This window comes from Neopsephotus bourkii, unplaced genomic scaffold, assembly GCF_033783945.1.
Source record: "Neopsephotus bourkii isolate Nb327-2 ecotype Australia unplaced genomic scaffold, CSIRO-AGI_Nbou_v1 NB_414, whole genome shotgun sequence".
NCBI lineage: Eukaryota > Metazoa > Chordata > Aves > Psittaciformes > Psittacidae > Neopsephotus > Neopsephotus bourkii.
The window spans coordinates 2,285,226-2,310,520 of record NW_026900918.1 but is presented as its reverse complement, the minus strand read 5'-3'; the positions used below and the strand labels follow the sequence as shown (position 1 = coordinate 2,310,520).

Here is a 25,295-nt window from a genome sequence, read left to right as displayed (position 1 = left end):
CTTGCTTCTCTCTTTTGTGGATTCTTCTATAGCACCACTGAAGGCTTCTGAGATGTGAAACTATTACCTTCTACAGAGAACGTTTTTAATTAAACGATGTCTAACCTTAATGCTGGATATTCTTCTGCTGTGAGATAAGGGAGGCAGATTGCTGATGGATAAAATATGCCACAAACTAAAAAGATGCTGAGATTATGTTAGTTAATGTTAAATAACGCTAACATTTTTAAAGCCAAGGCCTTTTATTTTAGAACTGAATTTCAAATAATCTAAAAGTCATTCCACAAGTCACTGTGGAAACGAACAGCTGTGAACTTATTCTATTTTTCCTTAAAAGCATGGGATGCCACTTGCATTCAAGCAGAACTGTAGGAAATCACATAGATACAGATGAGTACAAAGCCTGATGCTTCCTTGTCTCCCTTTCGTGTACTTCCCGTACATATGTCAAGGCACTGTTAAGAACTGATGGGTTTGACAACAGATGCCAGGAAGTTCTGTGACAGAGAAATTGGCAGATTTCTGTACTCTCTATTCTTCTTCTAATTTGAAGGAAAAAAGAAAAAGGAAAAAAGCACAACAACATGATTCACAAGCCTACTGTTACTGAGTGTGAACTGTGATTCAAATTAGAATTGCTGTGGGAATACATCTCTTTAGGTGATGTCCAGAAAGTGCATAATTAACTTATCTGAATCCAGAGGTCAGGAAGTGAAAAATTCGGCACCTTTACACATTAATGCAGGCTTACTGAAGCTTTTTCTGTGTTACATAGTCTCTTTTAACACTAATTTATGACATTGATATTAAAACTGTATACCAATTAATTAAAGCAGGCTGAAAGCTTCCCACATTTTCTGCTCAATTATGTTCCTTAGGAAAATGTTTGAAATTAAACTTCTAAATCACTCAAATAAAATTACATGTTTTACTTTCCTGGTTTTGACTATTTTACCATTTTAAATGTTAATTTACTTCATGTCATGCAATTTTTAGCAGTTTAGATCTTACAAGCTGTCCCTACATTCCTTACTGGTCTATCTTTTGGCACTGGCTGAACAAATTACTTGGTTTTATCAAATTAAAGTATCCTTTATACTTCCTTTATATTTTCATTTTTTATTCCATAGTAATGAACAGATAGATTTTTTTTTTACCCCTTTAGGGTAGAGGGATGTTTTAAAATAGCAAGATTTTCCATGGAACTGAATTTCTGCTTCCAGCTTTCCATTACATTAATGACTGTAATGTAACACTGAAGGGTCTCTGAATCAGATTTAGGGCAGTTACTAGAAAAACTTGTTCAACTTCCTCATGTCTGCACATTTTTAAATCTTTATATTTATTTATGTATTTGCAAACACATTCAGGGGCTGTGGTTAGAGTAGGCAAGAGAAAGCATTTCAGTTAGCCTGGAATACTGGGGAGAGGATGTAACGGATGGGAGTCCCTGATAGCTTTCCTCTTAAGTGGATCTCTCCATACATAAATACCTCATCCAGTTTTTACTCCTCCAGATTCATCTGTTTCTTTGGAGGTAGGGTTGGAAAGTGATTTAAAAATAACCCAGTTACAGTCAACAATAAAAGAATATAGTCTTGGGTATGTAGAAAATACCATACAATAAATCAACGGAAGGCAGGCTACTGGCCTAAATGCAATGTGAATGAATGTGTTGGTGAAAGAAACTGGAGGACAGGTCATCTGGTCAAGGTAGCAGGCCTTAGTTCTGCTTCTCTTTGTATTCCTGAAATAGGCTCTGAATTTGGACCAGAGAAGAGGAAGAGAGAGAGAATGCACATTTAATTTATGTGGCTGATAAGAAATATGGAAACTTAATAATGTTTTTTTGAGAGCGGATATGTTTCTGCCATAGGATCCCAATACTCATGTTTTAGTAGAATTGATCTTGAGGCAGCTTATGCTCCTGAATCACCATAATCAAGGGTTGGGCTGGCGTTTGCTCATGGCGCCAGGGAGGGAGGCGGGAACATGGCTACAGCAGCCTGCTTCATCTTGTAATGTCACGGACCTTACTTTACTGCTGAGCACGGGTGGTTAGAAAACCGAGCAAGGTTTATTAATTACAGCTGCGGATGTTTTCCCTGTACCGGCTCACCTCGACACCCAGGAGAGCCACCTCGCACCAAGAACAGCGTTTATCTCCCGGTTCCAGCTATCTGAGGGAAAGACCCGCACCCCCGCGAAGCCGCGAGCCCCGACCCAGCACTCCCCTCCTCGAACCGCAATGGTTTGTCCCATGGAGAGCGGGAAGGCGCTAAAAGCGGAGCTCGCTTCCAGGTTTTGGTGCTGGCGGGTGCTGTGGGTTGCTCCTCCTCCGCTAAGGTTTCGGCGCGGGCGGGCACGATGCGCAGACTCGGCCCTTGGCTAAAGATGGCGGCGGCGGGTGATAAACAGAAGCACGAGCACGGGCGGGTGAAGATCGGGCATTACATCCTGGGTGACACGCTCGGCGTCGGCACCTTCGGTAAAGTCAAGGGTAAGTAGGGGGGAGGGGGCTGCCGCCTGCCCCGCGCACCGGGCTGTGGGCAAAGGGGTAGCGGGCAGGGTTCAGCGGCGGGGTTTTTGGGTCTCTCCTGCTGCTGCCGCCGGCAGCCGGCCCGTTATGGCCGGAGGGCCTCAGAGGCCTGGGAGGGCAGGGGGGATGCGGATGCCGCTGTCGCAGTCCGAGCTTGGCCCCGCTCGGTCTGCCGCCCGTAGGGCTGCGGCGGGCCAAGTCTCCCCGGCGGCGACGCCGGGAAACTTGAGCTGCTAGGCGCCGCCCGGCTAGTGCCGCCCGGCGGGTGAGTCATGGGCTGCGGCGGCGCTGGCAGCGTGGTCCTGCGGCTCGGAGGAGAGGGGCCGGGAAGCGCCTGCTAGTCGGGCGACCAGTGTCGCCGTCGCAGGAAGACGGTCATGGGCAGTTAGCGGAAGCCTTGGCCGCAGCGGCAGCGGGGACCGGGCGAGGGGGCTCTGGGCGAACGTACAAACATCGCCCGATGTGCTGTGCGTGACCCTCGACAGAGGAGTTGTGTGGCCGGCCTGGCGGCGGGGAGTGAGGGCTGGGCGGGGGGGGGGGGGGGGGGCGGCCCAGCGGCTCTCTTCTGTGTTCACGGAACTAACTACGGCAACCTAACGATGCTGCATTTATTGCAGACAGCGCCGGATGTGTAAGGGAAGTAGGGAGGCTTAATTCTTGAGCTGTCTGTACCTTGCATTTTGCTGCGCAAATACCAACTCTTGATCTTCTTGTAAAGGAGGCAAGACTTCTACTTCTGCAAAGAGAGCAATAAGCATACAAAGACGATTCTGGAATTGCTGGATTAACTGGCAGCACAGCTGACATACAGATACAGAAAGACTTTATGCTAAATCCACGTGACTACTGGTTACCAAAGGAGTTTTCTCCAGCTTGGGCTTTAAAAACTTTCCCAGTAGGGATGCAGATGCCATATCACAGATTTGAAGTCTAGCAGAAATAGAAATTAAACTTTCCCCCGATGCCAGCTGCCGCAGGTAGTAAAGCTGCATTAGCTTCTACTGTACCTGCTGTGATGTTTGTGAGAATTGTTCAAATACTGGGGTACGCAAATGCAAAATAACCTTTCACAACTTAGACTATACTCTCATTGCATTCTTTGTAGGGTCTTTTATGGGTATCCTAATGGATTGCTCATTATTACAGCCAGTAGAGAACTGCAGCTTATCCTGTTATATCAGTCTGCTAGTTGATTTTTAACACGTTTTTACAGTGTTTTTCCTGTATGTTCTCTGCACAAGCTCTTTCAACTGTTAGTAAGTTCTGAAGAAATTGCTCATGTATGGAAAATAAAAGTGTATTTGCCTTTAAGAGTAGCTAAGAAAATATTTTGAGACTGGAGCCCTCCAGGTCTCCTTTCTTCAGGGCAGTTTATGAAGTGATACCCCCAGCCATTTTAGCACCTCCTTAAAAAGACAGAAAATGAGATAAGGCAGAAGACAGGGATCAGATCCCTCCTCCTCATGGAGGGACTACATGGTTGAGGGGAGGAGACAAGTCAAAGATGTGTGGTTCTCCCCCTTCCCAATGCACTGCACAAAACTAACAAATGCTTACATAAATGTTCTTGTCTCTCTTGGCAAAAGTGTGTCTGAAGTTGACCTCTTAAAGATAATTTTGTGGGCCTGCTGTTACAATTTTAATGTATTATTGAACATCACTACTATTAATATTTCATGAAGTAGAGTTAGGTTAAAACAATTAAAACAAATAGAAGTGGAAGTTTTATTATTGCTCTATTTCCATAATACCCCTCTGCTTGCCTTATTTGATTTCACTTACAAATAACTTAGTGATGTGGTGTTTTCGTGGTTTTCCTCTGGCTGTATTAGTCAGAATTAACTACTGATTGACTCTTGACTGCGCCTCAGTTGGACAGTCATGGAGGAGACAGCTGTTTCTGGACAAGATCTAGGCAAACCTGAAATGCCACAGAAGTAAAAACCTGTGGGGTAGAAGAGTACTGAGCTAAATCATGTGAGACACATTCTCATTTAAACTTGTATTTGATGTAAAACCTCTATCCGTATTTTTGATTATTTTTTGGTGGGGGGTGGGGTAGGGGAGGAGTGGCTTTTTTTTTCCTCACCCAGTGCAGAAATGTGTCTTTAAATACAGTGTATGCATATTTAGAGTTTTTTGCCCTACGGTTTTATAACTGATATTTCAAAAGAATGTTGTATTTGTTATGTATGGCCTCGTAATCGGTTTTCTTTTATATCTGAAGACCTGCTGAACTGAGTTTAGGGACCACTGCTACCGCAGTTCAACAGTTAGAAGTCACTGCTACTTTGAGACTCTGCCAGTATCTTGGAAATCGGTGTTACGTGTATCCATAGTGAAGCTTGAAGGCAGTGGGTGTTATCAGAGAATAAAGAAGTACAGGGAAATATCAGGTCTGTAAAGTGAACTTACTGCAGTGAAATTCTGTTGAAGGACTGATAGCTGATTGAGCATGAAGGTGACTCAAATTTTGATTAATTGTGATTTGTAAGACTTCCCTTTTATAGGTAAGACTTCTGTGAAGAGGTTATACAAAGTAGCTTTCTGAAAGATAACACTCTCTGCTTACCTTTTTTCATGATGTTATGGTTTGAGGTCTCGCATTCAGTTTTTCATGCTGAATTCAGAAGTAGTCAGTGGTCTGTTACCAGTTAGTGGCTGCTGTTTTACTGTTAACAGATACCTTGAACCAAATACAAGAAAACAGTTTCATTTGCCGAAGTAGTTACTTGAAACTTAAAAAGCTTTGTTAAAATCTTAAGTTTAAAAAGGGAGGCAAAAATTACTGAAGAAAAAAGTAGTTCAGTTTGAAGTGTCTTAAGCAAGTGAATGGGCTTTTGGGGATCTTTTTGCACCTGCACAAAGCAACCCTATATTTTCATTACAATAATTTATTCAAAGTCAGCAAACAGTTGAGGCAAAAAATGTTTTTTCTCCTAGTCGGTGAACAAAACTAAGGCTGGAAGTGCACAATCTTGATGGCTGTGACAGCTAGAATTAGTTTCAGTCAACTGCAAATGTCACTGTTTAATTACTTTAAAGGAAAAACGTGTATTGAAGACCTTATGTGACATAAGATTGTTGTAGCTAATAAGTTACTTTCAGTTGTTTTTCTGAGTTCTAATGAAATTCCATGTTTTTTGTCTAATTTAGACTGACAAATTGGAAATGAAACAAATTGACCCAAATGAGAATTTGTAATGCAGTGCATGTCAGAACTGAATATTTATATGCTAAGCTGTAGAATTGTTCAGATATATGTGCTACTTACTAAATTAAACACCTTACTACATGTACTTTGTAAAGCAAAGGAAGATGCAAATTCATGTCTTTTTGTTTAGTTTTCAGGAAGCTGTTCCTGACTAACCAAAATTAATGTTAAATTTAAACTTTTTTAATTCCCCCTCAGAATAGCCTTATTTCAGCTTATGTTACTGATAAGCAGAAACTCTGTAATTCAAATATAATAGTTGCTTTTCTGATGTTTTATGCTGATAATTTGTTATTTGTTGGGGTTTGAGCATGTGTGGTATAATTTGTTAGGTTCCTTTAAAACTTCAGTCACATTTGAACTGAAAAAACGCAAATGGGGTGCAATTACTTTAATTGTAGATGTTGAAAGCAACTAATTCTCATATGTTACATGATTTTGCAGTTCTAGGTACTGGCCTGTCCATGCTTTGTTGGCTGTCTAGAACTTGTGGTGGATGTGGGCTTTGTTCTGTATTCCTCAGCAGTGCAAATGTGCTTGTCCAGTGTTTTGATTATTGTGGGCATTTTTAGGTAATGGCTCCTCTGAGTGAGAGGAGGGGTTTTCTCACCTTGCAGTGGGAGCCCTTTTGTATTTTCAGGTTGTGATGGTTCAGGGTCTTGGATAATCCACTATGTAGTTACCTCTAGGAATTCAGACAAGATGCTTTATTTTACATAGTGGCTGTCTTGCTGTTCTCTCTGTGTCTTTGCTAAATTTCTTCTCACTTGCATTTTTTTTTTCTAATTTTTTTTTTTTTTTTTTTTTTTTTATAAAGGCAGCTGGAAAGTCTTGTGTTGGGAAGAGAGATTCACAGATTGATAGGTGTTTGCTAATTCCATCCAAATTATTTGTTGAATGCAGGAAGGTTTAAGTGGATCATTACTGTTTATCAGAGTTTCCTGTGGATATATTTAAATAAACCTTGAAGCCTGGGGCCTGGTTAACTGCTCAGGTGAGGAGAGGAACCCAGGTGAATGAGTCAGCATATGCCTGTTAGCAGTTTCCAGGTGGGCAAGGACACTGGTCCATGGTAGGGACCCTGGAATTTGACAGTTTGTCAGAATAGGTGTCCCTGGAATCTGACTAATCGTCAAAAACCAGGAATTGGGGTGGCAAATGGATATGATATAACTGAATTAGAATATAACTGTGTGCAGAAATCCATGCAGATAGTGAAAACTTACAGTGGAACAGAAAGCCTTCTATGCTTTATCTGTGATCCAGTGTTTGGTTTGAGAAAAATATTTTTGGCAACTTTGTTGTGGTTGCTTCACATAGCACTTCCAAATTAAGGAGGGACAAGTGTCGAGAAAAGTGTTTTACACTTCCTCGCTTGAAAGAAAATTAAACCCTTATAGCAGTAGGAAAGAAACTGAGGAATATGAGGTTGGATGTTTGCATTGCTTCTCGTAGTTACAACTGATTTTTGTGTGTTTCCTGTAGTTTTTACCACTTATGTAATAAAACCCTGGTGTTTACTGCGCGGACTGTGGACTGTAGGGTCAGACTGTTCCAAGGACAGGTAATTATTTTTGAAGTAAACTAATACTCTCGGTAATACAGAGTAATTGCTGAATCCGGCTTCTTGAGGGAACAATAATGATTTCTTTAGTAAGAGGGATACTTGCAGATAAAGTGGGAGAGCTGCAGGACAGCATGTCTGAGTTGGTTTCCAGGTGAGCTAAAAGTTTGGAGTGACTTATACAGGGAGAGAAAATGGTGTCCCTAATTAGCAAGGATGCATTCAGAAAGGATGCATTTAGCAAGGATAGCATTTTGGTGTGTGCTTTGGTAGCAGTAGTGCAAAAAATGGAGTCATGCTGCAAGACATCTGAGGGCTATGTTTAAGGTTTTTCTTACATAGCCTATTCATCTTCTAATGATAGAATTGTGGGAGAAATTGGAGTAGGGCAGAAGAAATTACATGCCATCTGGTTTTCAACTGCATTTTAAGATAATGGGGGTATGTGGACTGCAAACATCTTCGTGTTTCTTGGCTATGGTTGAAATGAACAAATTGTCCTATGGAGTAGTTGAAAACCCTCACTAAATACTTCCTTCTTCTTGCAGTTGGCAAACATGAGTTAACTGGGCATAAAGTTGCAGTGAAGATCCTGAATCGACAGAAGATTCGCAGCCTTGATGTTGTAGGAAAAATCCGCAGGGAGATTCAGAACCTCAAGCTCTTCAGACATCCTCATATAATTAAGCTGTAAGTTTTGCTTGCTATATTTAAGCAGTAATCTCTTTTTGCTCTCACTGATCTGAAATATGTTTAAAGGGCAATTCTAGGAGTATATTGTCATGAAAATACCACATCCCAAGTACAGAACAATTTTCGGTGTCCTCTCTAATGTGTTTTCATAACACTGATCTGCTCTGCAGGCTGGAGAGCTTCCCTTAGATCTTTACTTACAGATTCTTTGAATGGATATGTAAAAGGTAATGCCATGATAGATGCTTCTAGTAGCATCCATGTCTGTTTTCTGCTTATGCTTCAGTTTTCTTTTATGGTTTTATTTGACCTTTCTTCTGCTTCAAAAATCAGTTGTAAAAAAGATTGTGAAGGACCATTTCTGTAGTAAGTTTATTGTGTTTTCTTACTCAAAATGTGTTCTTAGTGATGTGCTGGTCGATTATCTATGGTTTTCTAGCATAGTTGGTGCTCTGTGAGGTACATTCTGAATTAGGAATGTGCAGTTTGTTAAATTATTTTGGAATTCTTCAGTAAAGCTGCTACCACTTTGTCTAACTGTGGTGTTTACAGTGTGTCTGTTTACATCTGTTAGTTGATCAGTAATTCAAAAGTGGAGTTCAGGGGACAGTTAAATATGCCCCAGAGTAGACTCCTCATCTGTGGTCTTATAAATGCTGTTGATTTTTTTTTTGGCTTTTATTTCCTGTAGTATATATCTGCATCTCCAGAGTGTGGGTGATTTTCCTTGTCTTAATTGTGGTGTTGGTCCTATCTTTTTTTTGTTTTTTTTTTTTCTTCTTTTTTTTTTTATTGGCAGTCTCTCCTCTTAAGATGCTGCTGCCACTGACATATGCCAGCACTATACACTTCGCTTAATTTGGCAACAGCTCTTAACACTGAAACTAAATTTGATGTTGCAAGATCAACTCACTTCTTCAGTGGGTTAGTTTTCAGAAGACTGTTGAGCCGATCTGACAACAGAACTGCTGGTGCTGCCAGTTAGAGTTCATGAACGAGTCCAAAGGACATACCTGTAGCCAAAACAAGATAGGAAGTGTCAGTGTACCAACTGAAATGTGGGGGTGGAACAGGAATGTGTACTTGTGAAGTTGCTAAACTGTTAAGTTAGCGTAGCAGGTTTCGGATGGCAGTTTCTTTCTCAGGGAGTTATGGGGAGATAGTTTTTTTCCTCTTGCATGTGAAGAGAAGGGAGGAGATGGTATTCCATCAATTTTTTCACCAACTTTTCAGCCTGTGTTTCTAAAGAAGAAGGATTATTAGCTTGTATGTATGTAGCATATAAGACAAAATTGATATTGTTATGCAGATAGCTGGAAGTTTGGGATCATGCTGCACATAATATTAGGAACTGGACTGGGGAACTTTTAGATAGCAGCTTAAGATATCTGGGGTAAACAGATCTCTTCAGCTTAATATTACAACGTAGACAATGTCTAATTTGAAACATTCCTGAGCTTTGTGAAAAATTTCATGCATGGCTTTAGCAGTGTGTACAATTGCCAACTTGTTGCAATAAGATTTTCATTCTATACCATGCTTTAAATAAAGCCTTTGGAGCATCTCCTTCTGCAGTTTTTGACCTTTAGCAATAGAGTGCATCTTGTTTTCCTACCTAAAATTCTCTTTTTTTTTTCTGGCATCTACACTGTATGGGTTGATAATCTTATTTATATTATAGGTATGTAACTATTCCACAACCTCCTTGTCCATACCCAGAAAAATGAGCTGACTGTAGACAAGCTTGGCTGTAACTTTTGGATTTAAATTGATTAAAATACTATCTCTGTAGTAGTCTCTTAGCCATGGTTTTAGAATGTTGTTAATGTTCAACCATGGTGTTAGAGAAAATTGATAAAGGTAGCATGTCTGAACTCATTGCTGTGTATAGTTCAAGAATAACTTCTCAGTAAGCTGAAGCACATCTGTTTTCCCATTTGTCTTGAAGTGTAGTTTTATTTATGGCAAGTCAAGTTTTTTTAGCACGTTGGGAAGCATACATTTGAGATGCTAGCAAAGTCCTTTTGAATTCCTTCCTCACTGAACCAAGCTGTATTCAAGGCAGCACTGTAGAGGAATCATTTGGACTAAGCTTACCCTCTGAAACTATAAAGGCTGATATTCCTGTTTGGGAATATAAGTACGCTACTGATCTTGGCAGTGATGACATCTCACAGTGGAAAGAGAAAATTGCTTCTGAAAAATAATGTAATTTCAACAGCTGTAAACTAGCTGATAAATATTTTAAACTATACTTTTATCTGACTCTTTGTACAATGTTGTTTTTTAGCTAAATGTAATTTAGCATCATTTACTGAGTGTGTAGACTAACAAATACCTTCTCTTATCAGGTACCAGGTCATCAGTACACCAACTGATATTTTCATGGTGATGGAATATGTTTCAGGAGGAGAATTGTTTGATTATATCTGTAAAAATGGAAGGGTAAGAAGTAGTCTGACTCTACAAATCAATGACTTGTATTGTGTTACTGCTTTTGCAACACTTCTGTGTCATCTGCCTTTGAAAGTACAGGCAGGTTCTTTTGGGGGATCCTTTTGGGGATATAATTAAAGCTTTATTTTCTTAGCAAGATAATATAGTTAGTGTAGCACAGAACTTATGACTAGAGTGGTACAGGATTTCAACAAGCAGAATCAATGTAGTACAACTTATCAGTAGTGTAATGCAGAATTCATAATATAATTTAACTTCTAGAATTCTTATCACGTGGACGCTCTGCAGATCTGGTCAAATCTTAATACATGGTTTATGGTATCAGTACAACATTCATATAGTCTGGACTTGAAAATCATGTGGAAGAACATGAGTCACTCAGTCTTTGGAGGAAGCAGAGGATAGTGGAGGTGTATCTTGCCACCAGTGAGTTGTGGGTGTTGTCCAGCAGTGGTTCTGTTTGAGGTTCCACACTTAGAACTTGTAATTGAGGTCACAGACAGTGCTCTGGGTGTTGTTACGCTTGCCTGTTCTGTGGTGGTGTTATCACTACCACCAGGCTGGTTAGGTGCTATGGACCTTCAGGAACATTAAGGAAAGGCATTATCAGCCTGCTTCCCTGGAACCTTGAGGCCAGTAGAGATGGGAAGAAGAAATTTTTGGTTTGCCTGCTGGGTTTACAGGACCATTCAGGGCCAGACAGTGAGGGAAAGGACTCAAATACGTGACTCACTTAGGCACAAAATGGCTGCTTGCCTCATAAAATGGTGTTGGTTATGCTAATCAAATTACCAGGGCCAGGAGCAGAGTGTACCTGTCACACCCTGTTAAGTGAGGGTTTGCTTTTCTGTATTTGGCATTAGTTTTGCCGTTAGCAGTTAAAACATACTGTATGACTACATCTTTTTCTGAATGTTAACATGTTTCATTTTTTTTATGCATGACTGTCATAGCACTTTTCTATGCTGATCTGTTAATTTACAATTACTGGGAGCAGACTGGGTGTATATGTATCCAGCTGAAGTATAAAAAAATATTTATTGAGTATAACCCGTTACTGGAAAGCTACTGTTGTGGCCTTAATACCGTCTTCTACTAGTAGAACAGTTTCTGTGGAAGCTCCGAAGTCACTTTTGACAAATCGGGATACTTTAGTTGTTAGAGCATACTTTGACATGGATTAGGGCATGTTTGTAGGGAATGTCCAGCTAAGTCTGCTTTTTGGGCTAGCTGCTTATACTACCTAAGACTGTCACTTCTGTGATGCATGTCAGCAGCTTTTGTCAACGTAAATCTTACGCAGTACTTTGGGTTGCTAAATTACAGACTATGTAAGATCTGCCTAACCAATTTCAAAAGTCCAATTAGAAATTTCAGAGACTTTGTGAGTTGGTGGGTATGTTTTATAGTCATTTTTGAGCTGTGGTACAATCAAAATGATGTAAGCTATGGAGCTTCTGTAAGTTCTAATAACCTGCTGTGTAAAATATCAATGATAAATAATAACTTTAGGTGGTGGGAAAATTTCCTTTAACTCACATATATAATAAACCAAATTATCTTCCACTGTCTCAACTGTTTTAAAACCTTTGTCTGCCTTAGCTGGATGAGAAGGAAAGTAGACGTTTGTTCCAGCAGATCCTTTCTGGTGTGGACTACTGTCACAGACATATGGTAGTACATAGAGACCTGAAGCCTGAAAATGTGCTGCTTGATGCACACATGAATGCCAAGATAGCTGACTTTGGTAAGCATTGCTGTTTTATACCTGATCATGTTGCTGCTGGTGTTTAGCTCCTGTTAATTACTATGGGAAATATTCAAGTATACACATTTTTTTAAATATCCTGGTGATGGGACACAATACAAGAACCTGAAGAGTATGAATATAAAGCAAAATTATATTTCATGCACATGTGGAGAACTTGTTTTTCTCTGAAGCTTTCTCTTCAGGAATTTTCTGTGACTGGATGATATTATGAACTGATTTGTTTGTTTTTTTGTAACGATATTTTCTCTGAAATGCTACATAGATTTGGTTCCTGACCTTTCCACTTCAAAATTCACTCCTATTGCCTGTTTCACCATTTGTAGATGCTTAGCTTTCTTGGAAATACAGTGCAGGAGCAGTTCATAATGTTTAAGAACTACATCGGTATGGTAAAATACACTAGTCCTCCAAACAAGCTACTGTAAATTCGCTTTAAAAACTCTGTAAAGTTGTGAGTGAAAAAATGTAATGAAAATGTAAGAGGTAAAATAAGAACAGTTAATCTTCTGAACTCATGGTTTTTTGTTTTTTTTTTTTTTTTGCTGTATACCTGCCTAACTGATCAGAAAACTTAATTGTTTATACAACCTTATTTGTGACACAGCTGTTGAAGACTAACAGCTAGTTCTTGGAGATATCTGAATCAGGAAACCTCACCATATAAGCATAGGAAGATATCCATACTGTTACAGCATCACAATATATCTCTTGTAGACATAGTGGATAATGCCTGCTTGTGTAAAGCACTTAGAGCTCTCTGGACAGTGCTAGGTAATACTGAGTGTTCTAAGTATATTTATAAGTACGTTGTTCAAATACGTGGGCACTGGGGATTATATTGTGTTTTTTGTGTGTAGAAAATGCTTATCTGGTGAAGAAATGAATTACAGAAACTTAACTATATTCCTGTAGCTTATTAATCAGCAAAGCTATAGGACTTAGTTGTTACTAGTGCATCAAATGAGATGTTAATAGAAGGTTTTGCATATTAGAGTATGGAAACAAGCCAAACTGTATTCTTTCATCTTTCCCCTTCCCACCGTAAAAGGACATAATTCCTTCTTGGAGACTGAGTAGTCTCGATAATGCAGCCTCCGCTGAAGAAACTAAAGGCATTTTCTACAGCCATTCTAGAAGTGGTAGTTCTTTACTGATCTTAGACTGTACTGAGGGCTGGTGAATGAAGATGGCCTAGTTCCAAAGTACAATTTAATTACTCAATGGAATATCTAAAACTAATGAACTACAGTGATTCAGGAAATTGTGAAGTCAGGTGTAGTCCTCAGCTCCCATATTTTCCATGTCTCTACAAAACTTTAGTTAGTTCTGTGTAGCATCTTCCACTTTAGCATTTAGAAACAAATGTAATTTTTAAGACTTTCTTGTTAATGACCAAAATCCTAGCTTGCTATGCGGTTCCATATTCCTTAGAACAACTTTGTTCTCAGTCATGTCTGTGTCATCCAAATCAGACTGGTTTTTGTTTTAGAATTAAAATGTTCTCAAGTACTTCTGGGTTGTGTGCAATAATGAATTGATGTTACTCAAATTTCTGATAAACTAAATGGAGGATTATGTGGCATGCTCATGTAAAAATTTCAGTAATTCCAAACAATATTACTTCTTTACTGGGATATATTTATTGATTTTTCTCATTTGAATTGCTAGTGATTTGTTCTAGATGGTATATGCAGCATGAAATCATTTTGCTCTCCCAATTTTTAATAGTTACTCTTATACACTTTCAGGTCTATCAAATATGATGTCAGATGGAGAATTTTTAAGAACAAGCTGTGGTTCCCCTAACTATGCTGCGCCAGAAGTAATTTCAGGAAGGTAATTTCTTTTGTATTGGATACATGTGTACATGTACTTCATTTTGCTGCTTGATTCTAAAGTCTACAGAGCTAGTTTATTTGACAAGCTTGATGCTGAGAAACCATGGGCTGAGCTTTAATTGGCTTGGTAATTTTTCATGAGGATTTAAGGCTTCTGTGCACTACCTTTGGATAGCTTCTGCAAGGTGGAGGTGATGTCTGTTGCACCATATGCTGTGTGCCTGAATTGATCTTAAAAATCTCACAGCTCAGACCTTGGAAGTAGAGGTGTGAATAGAATTAAAGGCAAAGTCTGCTATGAAGCTGAGTAGGTACTTTCAGAATGAGTAACTTCCTCCTTTTTTTTTCCCCTTTTTTTTTTTTTTTTTTATTCTTTGCTGCCTTCAGCTACCCACTCAATATTGCCTCTTGCTGATGGATGCCAAATGTCTGTTTATTCAGGCAGCACCACAGGATACATGACAAGTTCTGCTATATAACTTTTCAGTCTCACAAATCTGGGGGGGATAGTTGACTTTGCACATTATAACAATATGTAACATGGGCTTTCTTAGTAGGAGGTGCAAGTTTCTTTGGGTTTGCCATTGACTTAAACTGCATTTATGGACTGTTGTTATAAACTACAGAGGAAACCTATGTACTTGTGCCTTGTTTTATATTTGAAATGGAAGGACACTGACATTTAGGGAAGCATGTCATAGAACTGAAATGGCACAGTAGTCGTGGATTAGTTGTCCCAAGTTAATACACTTTAAATTACTGTGGTACAGTGTAAGAAACTACAGAAGGAAATACTTAAATGTATTAAACACAAATCACTAATAGTTAACTTTCTTCCCAGATTATATGCAGGTCCAGAAGTAGATATTTGGAGCAGTGGGGTTATTCTCTATGCTTTGTTGTGTGGAACACTTCCATTTGATGATGATCATGTACCAACCCTTTTTAAGAAGATATGTGATGGTATCTTTTATACCCCTCAGTATCTGAATCCATCTGTAATCAGTCTTTTGAAGCATATGCTGCAAGTGGATCCAATGAAGAGAGCAACAGTCAGAGACATTAGGTAAAATACTAACTGATGTCTGATCACAGGATGCTGGAATGATAATCTCGGTGCAAATATGCAGAACAAAGAAGTCATTCATAGAGCTAGTCTGTGTTTTGTAGGGTGAGGAAAAATTCAGCTGCTGATGGTTTGGTTTTACCTCTGATTCTCATCTTCAGTGGCCTTCTGTCAGGAGTCGTAGTAAAATGAGTTATATAGTGTTGTGCAAGATGTTGAAAACCTTTGTTGCAGAGCATAGATAGCTTTTGAATCATAAATAGTTCTGTCCTGTTAGCCATATGACATGTCATCTCACACTTTGAGGGACAAACAGAGTTCAGTTGAATACCTTAATTTTTCAGGGGGTGACGGTGGATATGCCTTTAAAGAAGATCTTGCAAATTCCCTAAGCAAATGTATTGCTGTTAAGGAGACATATTCATTATTTGAGGGAATTAGTCTTAGTGGAGGTGATTTGTAGCATCCTGACAGGTACCCAAAGACTGGTTGAGACTTTGGTTCACACTGTCTATGCGGTGCAAGTTCGTACTAAGTGCATTGATATCATGTCAACACCCTGGTGTTAATGAGCTGGACAGACATGGAGGCACCACCTGTAGATGGATTGGACAGCCAGCTCTGAGAATTTGAAGAGGATCTTGATTCCTCCATCTTTCTCCTGCATCTCAGCTGTGGAGAAATGCATAGGTTTCTTTCTTCCTGCCATCCCAATGGTGGGGAGTTAGCAGGTAACTGTGTGGTGCTTAGCTGCTGGTTAGGGTTAAGCCATGTAACTGCTCATAAATCTGTAGTGTTTGTGCTCTAGTCTGGAATATTGTCATAATTGGTGTCGAGATGTACCGTTCAGCTAGTTAGGAAGTTTACTCGGGGCACACAAACCAATCATTTCTGTATGACTGGGTAATGCACTTATTTGATTCCTTCTGTACCTTTCCTTTTCCCTTTTATAAATACCAGAGCAGGGGTGCTGGTTTGGAGAAATCTCAAGGAACTCGCCAATGAAGTTTTAAGTTGACAAGCAGGCATTCTTCATTGCAGTGCTGGGAGACACGGGGGGGGGGGGGGGAAATAGCTCCTTCCAGCATGTCTCTGCTGAAGTGCTAATCAGTGCGTCTTTATATAGTCACTAATCATACATATTAATTACATATATGCATATTCATGAGGCATCATGTATTGCATCATTCTTCTAGAAAGCTTCTCCTGCATGTGCAAAAATGTGGTAGTGGTCTCTGGGGGTCCAGCAGTCTCCATCACTTGGCCATTCCTTGAACTTTCATTCTGGCAGCCTTTGAAGCATGCACAATAGATAAATGCTTATGCCAGCTTAATTAGTTTAGTAACACCACTGACATAATTGAATGGTTTCTCCTTGTCCTTCTACTTATCAGTTACCTCAGCTACAACTCATCCTGAACATCTGCTAATTTCAGCTAATCTTTATCTATACATTCTGTTTTGTTTACCGTAAATTTTGCGCAAGGTTACAGGGTCCTAGAACTATGCAACTACAGTCGTTTATTTTATACAAGGATGATCACTAAGCAGAACTAATTTACTTACTTATAACAGATTATATTTCAGCCTATATTTCTCTATTTCAATCCCCCCTTTTTGTGTTCCTCTGCATATTCTTTTGCAAAAGTTTCTTAAATCATCCTGTTATGTTCTAATGTTTTTCTAAAATATTCTCCACTTTCTATCTGATGTTTAACTGTTCTCTTAGTTCATTATTGATTGTTTGCAACACCAAAAGGAACATTGGTCTGTTATACATGTAATCAAAGCCATTCCTGTTATTACTAATATAGTTAAAACCAACTGTTTCAACCAGGAGAGATTGGGTACCCATGATGTTAATTTTTTCCAGATTTCCTCAAATCCCCACGAGGTGTCGTCCTGTGCCACCTTATGAAATACTTTCATTGATTACAGAACAAACCCCTCCTTAGGATGCTAACAGTGTACCTAATGCTATTCAGTTTTGGAGTGCTACTTTAGTCAGGCTTGGTTACTTCTTCTTATAATGCTAGAACAGCATCAGCAGTTTGATTTTTCTATTTCCTCAGTTGCAGCTGAGATATTTACAATCGCTTTCTCTAATTCACTGACATCTAGAGATGGAATAAGCCATCTAACAAAGTTATGGAAAGCAGTGTTTCTTTCTGCTATGGGATTATATCCTCGTTTGATTCTTTTATTAAAAGTACAAACCCAGGTTCCAGAGGGATGAATGTCAAATACTGTAGAGTTGGGAAGCACTACTCCTAGTGTGCATGTTCCTTTCCAGTTAGGAGGCAAAGCCTTGCAGGCATTTTCTCCACATAACCAATACCACCCTTTTCCTTCGGGAACATTCTAATAACCTGTTAAAGGTTTTTGAAGGTGAAGTTGCATTGCCTGGCTGCAATATGGGTGATTTCCTACTGACATGTTACCTTAAGAGTTTTGTTTGTGGTTGCATTTAACTTATGACATATTCGAGGCATGAATCCTTAAAACCTATAAATTTGTGTGGCTCTTGTCGGTATAAATAGGATCTTTCTACAATCTATTCCATTTGTCTTAGAGGGGATAGGGAGGCCAGTTAAAGGAATACCCAGTCTCCCTCCTGATTTAGGTAGTTGAGTACAGATCCAACACTCTTGTTTAAGACACTACTAACATTTTGTATCAATCTCAGATACAGGTTTTGATTCCATACTTCTACACCTACTATTATATGAGTCCAAATTATGATCAGTGTAGTCTCACACATGTAGGTCCTGAAGACTCAATGTGCCATACTTTTTCTGAGTTCTGTTTCTGGCTCCTTCTTAGTTCTTGCATAGTGTATCCAAGCAGGTTGCTCTATTATCTTGATTGCAGTGAAGGTGATCAGCAGCACCTGATATGGTCTATTCCACTTTTCCTTAAGAGGATTACCTGTAAAGTTCTTAATATAAACCAAATTTCCTGTCCTAAAAGGATGAATTCCTCTGGCCCTGGTCCCTAACACTCTGCCATTTATTTCTACTAACGGTTTTCCTAACTTCACTAAGAACTGTTGAAGGTATCCTTCTACTTCTTGAAGGTTCTTCCCTTTAAATTGAGATTGGTATGGCCTTCCATATAGAATCTCAGATGGGCTAATTCCTTCCTTTGACTGAGGTTTTGTTCTGATTCTTAATAAGGCCAATGGTAATGCCTGATACCAATATAACTTAGTTTCTTGACAAATCTTTCCCAGTTGTTGTTTAATTGCTGAATTTTTTCCACTTGCCCACTGGCCTGAGGCCTATATGAAACATGTAATTGGCAATCTGTTTCCAATTTCTTGCTGATTTCTTGTAATAACTTTGCACTGAAATGTGTACCACAGTTAGAGGAGATAGTTGCTGGTACTACACAATGAGGCATGATTTTATTTAATAGCACCTTAATCACTTCTTTCACATTATTTGCCCTGCAAGGGAACGCTTCTGGCCAACCTGAAAAAATATCTGTCAATAACAACAAATATCAATAACCTCCTTTTCTAGGTAATTCAGAAAAATCTATTTATCACTGCTATCCCAGATAACTCCCCTTTCTAGTTGTCCCAACCTGATTCCTGTTTTCACTTTTAGGATTATATTTCAGTTGTAGTTGACATTGTCACTAATTGCACTATGGTATAGAAATTGCTTCCTATGATCTGTTGGTTTAAATATTTATACAAGAAATTACTTCCCCAATGACTCGTTATGCTCTTCTTGTACCAGTTTCTATAACTGATTATAGGGGATCACTACTTGCCTATCAGGTATTTTTATCCAGCCCTTTTCATTTCCTGTCCCTTGAAGTCTTCAATTAGTTTCATACCTTCTTTGGAGTACCTAGGTTTATTTTGCTCAATTACCAGACTACTGTCAGGAATTAAGGACATAACCTCAACTCTGTCTGTTTCTGCTGCCCATTTAGCCTCATGATCAGCCAAATTATTTCCAGTCTCTTGATCAGAGTGACCTTTTTGATACAGAATCATAGAATAGTTAGGGTTGGAAAGGACCTTAAGATCATCAAGTTCCAACTCCCCTGCCATGGGCAGGGACACCTTGCTCTAAACCGTATTACCCAAGGCCTCGTCCAACCTGGCCTTGAACACTGCCAGGGATGAAGCATTCACAACCTCCCTGGACAACCTATTCCAGTGCCTCACCGCCCTAACAGGAAAGAATTTCCTCCTCTCCCTTCCCCCTGTGCTTGACAGATACAAAGAGCATTGTGTTCAGCAGCTCCCTCTGGGTACAAAAGCCATCTTGGAATGCTGGCGTATACTGGGCTTGTTGGAAAGTGGAAATGCAACCAGGTGTAGTCATTCTGCTCCAACCTGGCTGCCAGCGACCCCGCTCTGCTCATTGGAGACAATGTGCCTGTGCTGGCTCCTGCCCGTGCTTCCTGGGTTTCGGTAAGGTGAGCCTCTCTCCCAGCTGTGGTTGTTGCAGCTCCCTTGAGTGATGCTTGTAGCCAACTGCTCTTGATCCACAGCCATGACTTGCCTCCAGCGCTGCCCTGTGCCAAGCCCTGCAGGTACCAGGGTGTGTGTGTGGGTGATCTGGTTGGAGGAGGTTGGGAGAAGCCACTGCCTGAGACGGGTCCTGAGGTGGTGTCATCTCTTCCCTGCAGTGGGGCAGCTGCCCTTGAAGCTCAGACCCAGACCAGGACACAGCGGTGGCTTTCCTCACCCTTCTCCTTCATTCCTAGAACTTGGGCTCTGGTTCCAGCAATGACCCAGAAACAGCTTCCAGCTTCCACCATGGGGCTGGGGATGTTATGGAGCTGTTTCCACAGATCACAGAATCCCAGAGTGGTTTGTGCTGAAGGGACCTTAAAGCTCCTCCAGCTCCAACCCCTGCCACGGGCAGGGACCCCTTCCACTGGAGCAGCTTGCTCCAAGCCCCTGTGTCCAACCTGGCCTTGAGCACTGCCAGGGATGGGGCAGCCACAGCTTCTCTGGGCACCCTGTGCCAGCGCCTCAGCACCCTCACAGGGATACATCCACCCCAGACGTGGCTCCCAGCTGCCCAAGCTCTAGGGTCTGCCCTAAGACTTTGCATGCTACATATGGGGTCTCTGGGCATGGGTTCTGCTTTCTGCCCTTTTTGGCACACCTGGGAAAGTGGACCCAGTGCCAGCATTACCTGGTGGAAGGACGCCAATGCACCATGGCCATGGCAAAACAATAGGGAAGCCTCCTCCTCCTCCTCCTCCTCCTCCTCATCATCATCATCACAACAGAAATAATGGGCATGGCATAAAGAAGAGTTTTCCCCATTATCAGAGGCTTTTGGAAGCAAAACTACCCAGCCAAGACGTTCAGAAATGCTGTGCAAGAGAAATGACTATAAAAACATCACTTTCCTTAGCCGGGCTCCAAGTTACCAGCTCCAGGCATCACTATAGGACATTGAAAGGAGCCCTGTCTGTTCTCTTAGTTAAACTGAAAACCTCCTAAAGGTCACCTGGTCTACCCAAGGCACAATTGGCTGGCTTTGCATTGCTGTTGTTTCTAGAATGAGCCTACAGCTTCGTATTTGGAAGATCTTAACCCCCCCCTGTTTATTTAGAAATAAGAGTAAATCGACATCAAAGGCACAGTTATTTTGGGCTTTAGCTGCCAGGGTGATTTGAAGCTGACAACACGCAGCCTGGAACTATTCATATCTTCAGGCAGACCAAAAGGAGAGCAGGAGGGGAAAGAGTCACAGGTCAGTTTTGTGCCTGTGAGGGATTATTAGTGGTTCCACACAGGAAGCACAAAAAAATTATATAGTGCTATAAATTCTTCCATAAGCCACAAAACACCGCAAATTTGCAGCTAATAAACCTGAGGATGCAGTAGGATTAGGAGCTGGAGATGGGACATTTGCTGACTGCTTCCGTCCCACTGTAGTCTGAGATGTTCCTGCGGTGCCCTGAAGGGAAGCTTTGTGCAGGCTCTGATAAGGGACTTGCATTTCCACCTGTCCTGTGCTGGCATCGAATCAGGATGCCAATAGATGTGATTGCTGCTGCTCGTCATTCTCCTGGTGACTGCAGGCAAGGCAAGCACTGGGAATGATTTAATTGCTAGTCTGGAAGCCCAAGGGGACAGATGTGACCATGCAGGTTGACCCCTTGCCCTGCACTGACCTGACAGCTTTACCCTGATGCCTTATACCAAGGTCATGGCTTGTGGCTGAGCTTGTGGAAGAGCTGCCTGATTGGTCCCGAGGATGCACAGTAACTGTACCATTAGGAGCCTTAGTTTTGGTGTGTAGCATCACCATAAGCCCTGCTCTCCTGGCAGCTACCAACCTGTGTGGTGAGTATGTGCCCTTCCCCATCCCCATCTGGATGATGGGATGCAGCACGGGTCTGTAATAAGCAAAAGGAGGGAAGGGGGATGCGAAAGGACCCAGAGCACGTCTGACTCCAGTCAGCCTGGGGCTGTGCGCTCATTGCCTAAATGGAGACGCACAAGAGGAGGATGCTCAGATGTGCACACGAGGGAGAAATAACCTGGGATCAGGTTATCATGGGATTCCTCTGCCAGGGTCAATGCTTTAATTTGGGAAACTCATCATGTCCTAGAAAGAACCATTTTTGGCAAATTCTAAGGAGAAGCCAGGCTGTGATGGAATGCGATGGAGCAGCCATGGGCCCCCGCACCATGGGAAAGTTGTCAGGCACTAACGGTACCTGATTTATGCCAGGAACAAGCAGCAACCTCTGTACAAGGATTCATCCTGACAGCCTGGCCTGGAAACATCCCAGCCTCTCACTTACACGGTGCTGCACCGTTTTGCAGCACGTACGTGGCACTGACAGATGTATTGCTGGGGCAGGGGGGACCTGTCATGCCTTGTCTGCCTGCAGCTGCCAATCCTTCTTTGCACAGCTCTGTTCTCCATTTAAAAATGCAGCGGTGCCCAGAATGTGTCTGTTCCAACCAGTATTTCTGTCTGTTCTCCGACTGACAAAGGTACTGCATCAAATATGGTTTCAATTCCGTCTGATTTATTTAACAAGGTTGAAATAAGCCTTTGAGAAGGGGATCTCGTGGGGGGTCTGGGGAGCACAGGCGCTGCCATGCACATATCATTTACAAGACACAAAAGGAGCTGACCGCAAAGCAGAGCAGCGGGGACTTTGGTCGCTGGGATGCACAGACAATAACCATGGAGCTGATGACTCAAGCAGGGGAGGCACGGAGGAGGTTGCTGCCCTTTGCCAGGCAGGGAAAGAAGGCTCGAGGAAGCCTGGTCTACAGCAGAGCGTTTCCGAGCTGCGGGAAGGAAGCTGGGGACATCTTCCTACCCCCTAATGTGCACAAGTTGCTGCTGCTCTGCCCCCCGTCCCCTTGCAGTGTGCTGTTGTGTGCTCCTGGATGGAGGGAGCGTGGCGTGCACAGAGCTTCTGTGCATCAGCACATCCATGGTGAGGACATGCCCATGGTTTGCCTCTCCTGCCATTGCTGCTGCCTGCAGTGGTTGTTCCTCCTGTTCACAGGCAGGCAATTCACTTTCACCCGTCGCTGCTCTCACTCTGTGCAAGGCAGTGAAGCCCGATGGAGCCAATGGAGCCAGAAGAGTTGGGGACCCCTGACAGGTCACAGCAAGCATGGCTGGACCCATGGGTTGGAGGAGTCTCAGTGCTCTCTGGCACTGCAAGATCACCAGCTCCAGAGGGAGCCAGGCAGGGTGCAAGCAGGGTGGTGTGAGGGTTTGGAGGGCAAAGGGAGGTGAAGGAGGTGAGGCTCACAGCAGAGCCATAACCCATGCACAAACACAGTGACTCCAGAACTACCTTTCCACATGAGCTGCCTTCAGTTTCTGGCTTTTTTTCTTTTTCTATATAATTTGCAAGATATCCTGTCTGCTTGGGGTCGTGTTCAGGCAAAGCTCAGAGCTCGGCTGGGAGGTACCTGACTGGTTCAGAGCCTGAGCTGCACCAGTAAGGATGCATTCCTGGCAGTTCAGGCTCCTGCTCTTGGGAAAGAAGACGCAGCAATCTGGGACCGGTTGGCCCAAGGAGACCACAGGAAGGAAGTGTCTGATCCCCATGCTTCCAAGCAGTGTTCTGTGCATTTGTCCATGCAGTTTTACAGGTGTCTTTGTTTGGAAGAGGCACCTTCCATTTACATGATGATCAGAGCAGGCAATGGACTTTATAGCTCTGTTCATGGACCAGACACAGGGGCCCATGCAACCAGAGCCCTGAGCTGTGGTCCCTCTCTTCATAAAGCCACCTACCCCTTCCTTTTCCCACCCCCTGAATTTGGGTACCCAAGCCTCTGCTGAAGTCCCCTGTGGCAGAACAGGGTTGGGACCATAGAGCCAAGGCTCTGACGAGCTGCACAGGGGTCCATGCTGACACACAGCAGGGCTGGAGCATCAGGATGCTGAGGAAGCAAGAGAGCATCTCGGTGCAGCATCCTCAGAGGAGACAAAGCCACTTTGGGAATTGCACAGACTTGGATTAGCATCGAGAGACTGCACAAAACACTTCAAATGAAACATGCTGATGGAAACGGATGCCACTTGAGGAGCAAGGCTGGCAGAACAGCTAAGCCTGCCTGGCCCTAAAAGGGTGAAACAACCCTTCTATGAGCTATGGGGGAGAGATTTCCCGCTTCCTTCTTCCTGCCTTCATTGCCCACGGTGCACTTTGTATTAATCTTCTGTTCTTTTTTCTCCCATAGGAAATCCAGCTCTCCAGAGGATTCCTTAGGTTCCAACTCTTCTCTGCATTTACAGACTACTCTAATTACCCAGATAATAGGGCAGCACACTGGGAAAGGCTGTGGTAAGAACGTTTCCTGTGAGGCAAGGTTAGGCAGATAGAATGCCTGGAGCCAGAGGGTTTGGATCCAGCCCTTCTGGGAGACGTTTTTAATTTATTAGTGCTATTTTCTGAAAAGAAATTAAAAGGTTTTTAAATGAATGGAGATTTGCTCTTCCCAAGTGATTTATCTCCTTTGTCTGACGAGTGGAGGAGCTGCCAGGGGTGCGGATGGGGAGGGAGAAGTCAGAGAGATAGGAAGCAGCAGGGTCATCTTAGGCAGAGGGGATGGGCGAGGGCTGTGGGGCCAGTCTGAGCTGGTTCCCCATCACATTCATGCCAGCGATGGGCTGGAGATGGCTGAACAATTAGAAGAGCAGCAATTTGGGGGCAGATCATTGCTCTCTTGGCCATAGCCCTGAGGTCTTCAGCATTATGGGCTGGTCTTGGGGAGCAGTGTTTGTTTCTCACCCCTCTCTTCCCCAGGGAGCCACCTTGGTCTTGCTGCAGGGTGGGGAGATGGGACACTGGTGGGACATGTTTTTGCCCTTTGCCAGCATCAGGGTCTCGTCTGGTTGCATGTGCCAGGGCAGGAGGAGCCCTGCCCCTGTTTCAGTTCAGCCCAGGCTCCATGTGTGTAAGGGACTTGGCCATGTCCATGCACAGGACCACTGAGAGGCCCATAGCTCTTACTTTTGCATTTCTCCCTTTGCTTCAGCGGCTCAAAATCAAGCCCTGAGCAGGTGCTGGGGGATGTGTGGTGGCTTTTGATGCAGCCCAGGATACGTTTGCTTTCTGGGCTGCAAGCGCGCACTGAAGCTGGCTCATGTTCACTTTCTCATCAACCAAAACCCCCAAGTCCTTCTCCTCAGGCTGCTCTCAATCTCTTCTCTGCCCAGCCTGTATCTGTGCCTGGGATTGCCCTGACCCTTGGCTTGGATGAACTTCATGAGGTTGGCATTGGCCACCTCTCAAGTGTGTCAAGGTCATGGCATCAGGAGAGCGCTAAAACATGGCAGGTTATCACCCACTTCAACCATCTAGTACCTGGTTTCTTCCCACAGCCCTGCAGGGCTGCTGTGTTTCATGACTCAGGCTTATGGGAACTGGTGAGGGAACCTCACTAGGTTTCAAGGCTATTTCAAAACTACTAGGACAATGTGCTGGTGTTTGACCAGTTAAAACCTGGTGGGTGCTGCACATCAACCTGCCCCTCACCAGCATGGAGCTGTTCTTGCTCTGCATCTGGCGAAGCTGACCTGTCACAGTAGCTGCAGGTCAATGCAGGGGAAACATGAAGTCATTCATCCGCCTTTACTTTGCCTCTTTCTGGATTTGCTGCCCTCCTAAAATATGGGGGCCAAGC

At 42.5% G+C, this 25,295-nt stretch overlaps 1 protein-coding gene across 1 annotated transcript; it reads left to right on the top strand.

Annotated features, from left to right (window-relative positions):
• Positions 1-2,314: 2,314 nt before the first annotated feature.
• Positions 2,315-15,366, top strand: LOC133210288 (5'-AMP-activated protein kinase catalytic subunit alpha-1). The gene is made up of 6 exons (XM_061349549.1): positions 2,315-2,500; positions 7,866-8,007; positions 10,362-10,455; positions 12,070-12,214; positions 13,987-14,074; positions 14,918-15,366. Exons 1-6 carry the CDS (start codon positions 2,368-2,370, stop codon positions 15,144-15,146), a joined length of 831 nt encoding a protein of 276 aa, XP_061205533.1. The 5' UTR covers positions 2,315-2,367; the 3' UTR covers positions 15,147-15,366.
• Positions 15,367-25,295: the final 9,929 nt, after the last annotated feature.

Bases quoted from the DNA above. Each gene is read 5' to 3' on its own strand.
- LOC133210288 (XM_061349549.1), top strand. From the start codon at position 2,368: ATGCGCAGACTCGGCCCTTGGCTAAAGATGGCGGCGGCGGGTGATAAA. The intron at 8,008-10,361 runs GTAAGTTTTGCT...TTCTCTTATCAG, and splicing joins CATCCTCATATAATTAAGCT to GTACCAGGTCATCAGTACAC. The intron at 10,456-12,069 runs GTAAGAAGTAGT...TGTCTGCCTTAG, and splicing joins ATATCTGTAAAAATGGAAGG to CTGGATGAGAAGGAAAGTAG.